The sequence below is a fragment of the Populus nigra genome, chromosome 17 (genome assembly GCF_951802175.1).
Source record: "Populus nigra chromosome 17, ddPopNigr1.1, whole genome shotgun sequence".
Taxonomy (NCBI): domain Eukaryota; kingdom Viridiplantae; phylum Streptophyta; class Magnoliopsida; order Malpighiales; family Salicaceae; genus Populus; species Populus nigra.
In genome coordinates, this window is record NC_084868.1 from 2869292 (window position 1) to 2874959 (window position 5668).

Consider the following 5668-nt stretch of genomic DNA (forward strand, 5'->3'; position numbering starts at 1 on the left):
GATTTTAGAACACTAAATTAACTCTAATAAAATCAAAACCTACATGTTTCAATCTCAGCATAATTTATAATATTAATTTCAATGTATTTTTTAATTAATCCAAAAATAAATGATAATTTAAAATATATAAATAAATAAATATTTTGAATCAAGTGTCATGGAATTATTCAACCAATGACTTCATCAAATTCTTTGAAAATATCATCATACGTACATACTTCTTCATAACCTCATCGATCATCACCAGATCTGTAATGAAAACAAAATTAATGAATAATTATTATACCGTTAAACAATAATTTATCTTAAAAAAACTCGTAACTAATTAAAAGACCAATTATCCATTGACTCATTATGGGTTTCTTCCTGGCCTCCTTTTACGCTCAACTACTAAAGCCACATAGCTTTATGACTCTCTTTTTTTTTCTTTTTCTTTATTTCTAGATATCTTTTTGGTGATTTTAGAATGCCATAGCGCATTTAATTGTAGTAACTCTCTCTTATTTTTTCTCTTTTTGTTAGTACGTATGACTGCTAGATCTCTTATTATTTGTGACTGAATATTCCCATGCTTCTTCGTGGGATTGGCGATTACAAAAACGTTGAAAATTTCAATAAATTATCTTAATTTAAAAGCTCAAATTGTTAGGTAACGTTTCAAAATATAAATTATATTATTTTCTAATACACCCCCTCAAATGAAAGTTTTTTGAATTTGAAACTTTAACGTACAGATCCATATTACTTGTGTTTAATTTTTATCAAATAAATAAGGATGATGAGATTCGAACTCATAACCGCTTGATCATCAAGGCTTTGATACCATATCAAACAACCAATTTAACCCAAAAACTTAAACTTGTTAGGTGAGGTTTCAAGATATAATTTATATTATTTTCTAACAGAAACTGTATTTTTGATTAAATACCATCCATTAATAAAAATTCCAAACAATATCAATTTTATATGTCATCAAGGTTGACAGATAAATAGAAATCACTTCGGCATTGAATAGGTCAAATTTAGTGTTGCAATTAATTATTTAAGTTTTAGGATACCTAAATAATATCACCTCAGACTTAAACATACAAGACTTGTTATTTTGGAATGCACTATATACGTAAATATGAGTTCCAAATTCATGCAATAAATTTTCTACAATAAATTTTATTTTATGTGTGATTTATTTTTTAATTAGAGGAGCGTGAGTCTTAGCATGGTTTTTTTTTTTTTTTTTTACTGTCCATATCTAGCTAGCTCAACCTTAGAACCATATGAAATGAAGACCTAAAAGATTTTAGCTTGACCCATGAATTCTATAGTTTCTCCATTTAGCCAACCAAAAATATATTTTTTTCCATTTTTGTTTTTCAGTTTTTAATTTTTTCTAATTTTAACTCATTTTGAGATTTATTTTAATAGATTTTTATTCTGGAATGCAGACTCTGAAATCCTACGTTCCACATCTGGAAATTAAATAAGTATAACCTACGCTATGTTTTTTTTCCCCACCCTAATCTCCTTTTATCGTTCACTCTGGAAAAGATCTAGGCTACAAGGGGTCGATCCGTTTGATGCCACTCATCTCTTGAATTTATTTATTGAATCTCTATATTAGGTAAGAAATTATGTTGGCTAGCTAAGTGCACTGCTGCAAGCCATTGAAATTTGCTGCGACTAGTGGTATAAAAAAGGATCAAGCTTAGCCAAATCAAAGAGAAAGGAAGCTGAGCTTTAATAAGGAGGCATATGGCCGGCGTCCAAAAACTAAAAAGTAGGCTAATTGAATGTCCTGTGGGTGGTGGTATCGACTGCCAACTACTCAGAGACCCCTCCTCACAACTGCCCTAATTTATACGTCAAAAAATTGACTTACAACCCTTAATCCCTACCTAAAATATTTTTTTTTTATTTGTTATTTTTTTGAAGGGGAAAAAAACGAAATGTCAAGTGTAGTCTCTCGAGTCTCAACCACATATTATCTTCATGCTCCTTGCTCAAACATTTAACTTCCTGTCCATGCCATCTTTTTCTTCTCTTCTTTTATAAACCCTTCTCCTCTCTCTTCTTAACACAGCATAACTCACACTTCCTAAGAACTCTCAAAATAAACACTATCTATCCCTCTCCCTCTCCCTCTCTATCCCCCTCTGTGATGGTCATGGGGGCTCATCGCCATTTTGAACCAATAGCAAAATGTAGCACAGAGGGGCGATCGAATCAGACCGTGGCAGCAGACCTAGATGGAACACTTCTTGTATCAAGAAGTGCTTTTCCTTACTTCTTGCTTGTTGCCATTGAAGCTGGGAGTCTCCTGAGAGGACTAATTCTTTTATCATCAGTCCCATTTGTGTACTTTACGTACTTAATTATATCAGAGGAAATGGCAATCAAGACCTTCATCTTCATTGCCTTCGCTGGACTTAAAATAAGAGACATTGAGCTTGTTTCAAGGTCTGTCTTGCCAAAGTTTTATGCTGATGATGTCCATCCAGAAACTTGGAGGGTGTTCAATTCTTTTGGAAAGAGATACATTGTCACAGCAAATCCTAGGATTATGGTAGAGCCATTTGTCAAGAACTTTTTAGGTGCTGACAAGGTTCTTGGCACTGAAATACAGGCTACAAAATCTGGAAGGGCAACTGGGTTTGTGAAGAAACCTGGAGTTCTTGTTGGAGATCACAAGAGGAATGCTCTCTTAAAGGAGTTTGGTACAAGTTTGCCTGATTTAGGCCTGGGAGACCGCGAAACTGACCATGACTTCATGTCCATCTGCAAGGTAAGATCTCGGAATTAATTAAACTGTAAAATTATTTCACTACTCTTTACTTGCCCCTCTTTCTTTTTCAGTAAATTACTCTATCTTGTCTTCGTTAAAATATGTCAAATTGCATGCTCAAAGATTCAATATCTAAATGTTCAATTTAGGTCAGATGTTACATGCATGTAATATACTCCGTCTAAATTGAATCGGTTACGCTAAGCATAGATTTGAACACAACTAGATGCACAAATGCCCTCAATGCATACACCTTTTAGCATGCTATTCAATTTTGACAACAATTTTGAGCGCTGTGTGAGCTGTTTCTAGCTCAATATGTACAGTACAGTCCAACTGTCAATATATCTTTAATATTTATTGTTGGTTTGGTGAGAAAGTTTATGGAAGCATTATTTTGTTCATGAATCTCTTTCTATGTTTCTCTGTCCATCAGATTTTAGGAGGGCTTTTATTCTAATAATTTACTACTGGTACAGGACCATCAGTGTAGAGAACACTTTGCTAACGGCTTCTATTCTTAGCCCTTAATCTTATTGCTTTTCCTCCCCTCTTTTTTCCTGCCCTTATCTGATAAATTTCAAATACCTAATTATGAAGCACGAAAAACATTTATAGCATATGCTATCACAACAAATATCCACGCCATTCATTCTTCATGTCCACAACCACTCTTCTATTCAAGTCAAATTGTAATCCATGCGCATCATGTAAGAACTATGATGACCAAATTATAGCTCTAGCAATATTTTCTCATCTTTGAATTCTGTTAGCACTTCGTTCGTGATTATATGGAGCATTTCCACTCTACAAAATTGGTTATGTACACGGATCTAGCTAGTTGATACTGGCCACAAACTGTTGTTGCAGTAGATCCTGATAATATAATTGATCTGGTACTAGATTCATGTAATAATTTATTGCTCCGTTTGTGGAGCCATTTCCTAACAAACAATACAGGAATTGAAAGCTAATTATGTCGTAATAGTATGAACTGGTCGGGTGGTCCAGTGGGTGATGTAGTCCAGTTTTAATGAATTTTCTTGTATGTCGAAATATTTTTTTAATCTAGTCCCCTGTCGTTTTCAGAGATAGATAAAGTACAGTTATTTCAACAACACAAGTGGATCCCCATTCCTTTAATTGATCTTGATTAATTACCTTCGCTTTCATTAGTTTGATCAATTAATTAGCAAACAGATTTGACGCAAACATGCATGTGAAACATTGCTGAAAATAGTTCAATAGGCTGAATAATTAATTTTCTACAACTGAAGCGGAATAAGGACAAATCACGATCAATTTCTGACATGAATTTTTTGTTAAATTATACTGCAGGAAGGATATATGGTGCCAAGATCCAAGTGCGAGCCACTACCAAGAAACAAGCTTCTAAGCCCTGTCATATTCCATGAGGGCCGGCTGGTTCAAAGACCTACTCCCTTGGTTGCCCTTCTGACGTTCTTATGGATGCCAATTGGTATTATTCTCTCCGTCCTTAGGGTCTACCTTAACATCCCTTTGCCTGAGAGAATTGCCTGGTACAATTATAAGCTGCTAGGAATTAGAGTAGTTGTTAAGGGTAATCCTCCACCCCCTCCAAGAAAAGGCCAAAGTGGAGTCCTCTTTGTTTGCAATCACCGTACTGTCTTAGACCCTGTTGTCACTGCTGTCGCCCTAAGAAGAAAAATTAGCTGTGTCACATACAGCATAAGCAAGTTCACTGAGATTATTTCACCTATCAAGGCTGTTGCTTTATCAAGGGAGAGAGACAGAGATGCTGCAAATATAAAGCGTCTACTTGAAGAAGGTGACTTGGTAATTTGCCCGGAAGGAACCACTTGTAGAGAGCCATTTCTCTTGAGATTTAGTGCTCTTTTTGCAGAACTTACAGATAGGATTGTGCCAGTCGCTATCAATACAAAACAATCTGTTTTCAATGGCACGACGGTTCGAGGGCACAAACTGTTGGACCCTTATTTTGTGTTCATGAATCCAATGCCAACATATGAGATCACCTTCTTGAATCAGCTGCCCACAGAGCTTACTTGCAAAGGAGGCAAATCATCCATTGAAGTTGCAAATTACATACAAAGGGTGCTGGCTGGGACACTTGGATTTGAGTGCACTAATTTGACTAGGAAGGACAAGTACGCTATCCTTGCAGGAACAGACGGCCGTGTTGCAACTAAGAAGGAAAAGGCTTCAGAAAATTATTCTCTCCAAAAGGCGGCATAAAAGAAAATCCATGATTTAATTTCTCTATTGTTTTTTTTATATCTATTAAATATTGCTATAACAATAAAATTTGACAATCGCTATTGTGATTAATTACTATAAAATAACTTTAGTGTATATTTGCTTTTTTTTTTTTTTTAAGTATGCATACCGATATCAAATTTCTCTAATGCAATGTTTATTCAATCTCCAACTTTTTATTATTATTTTCACCCTCAAAAAATATTTTCTTTAAATTTTCCAACAAGTGGTTTTTTTTCTTTTCTTTTGTTATTTATTCATTTCTAATTTCATCAACTTGATATTAATTTTTTTTTAAAATTCACAAGAATTTAAATGAATAATGAGAAAAAAAAATTTAGCCAAAATATATTAATTCCAAAATACATATTTAGAGGATCAAGTGGGTAACTTGACAAAACTCGTTGAAGGGCTTTTAACTTCACTCAAGGCAAAAGACTATGAGATAACAAAGTTGATGAACAAACTTAAGAGCATAAACGAAAGAGGTCAAAGCTCGGCTACCAAGGCTTTTCAAGTAGATCAATTAGATCAATTAGATGTCATTAAGGATTCTACAATTGGAGCTGTAAGGAATATATGCATTATTACGAATGTCTTCTTCACCACGAATCAACTGAAAGAACTCAT

At 34.2% G+C, this 5668-nt stretch overlaps 1 protein-coding gene across 1 annotated transcript; it reads left to right on the top strand.

Moving 5' to 3' along the window:
* The first annotated feature begins 2022 nt into the window (after positions 1–2022).
* Positions 2023–5134, top strand: LOC133676435 (glycerol-3-phosphate 2-O-acyltransferase 6). Its single transcript, XM_062098077.1, has 2 exons — positions 2023–2779; positions 4118–5134. The coding sequence occupies exons 1-2, from the start codon at positions 2156–2158 to the stop codon at positions 5015–5017; spliced, it is 1524 nt and encodes a 507-aa protein (XP_061954061.1). The 5' UTR covers positions 2023–2155; the 3' UTR covers positions 5018–5134.
* The last annotated feature ends 534 nt before the right edge of the window (positions 5135–5668 follow it).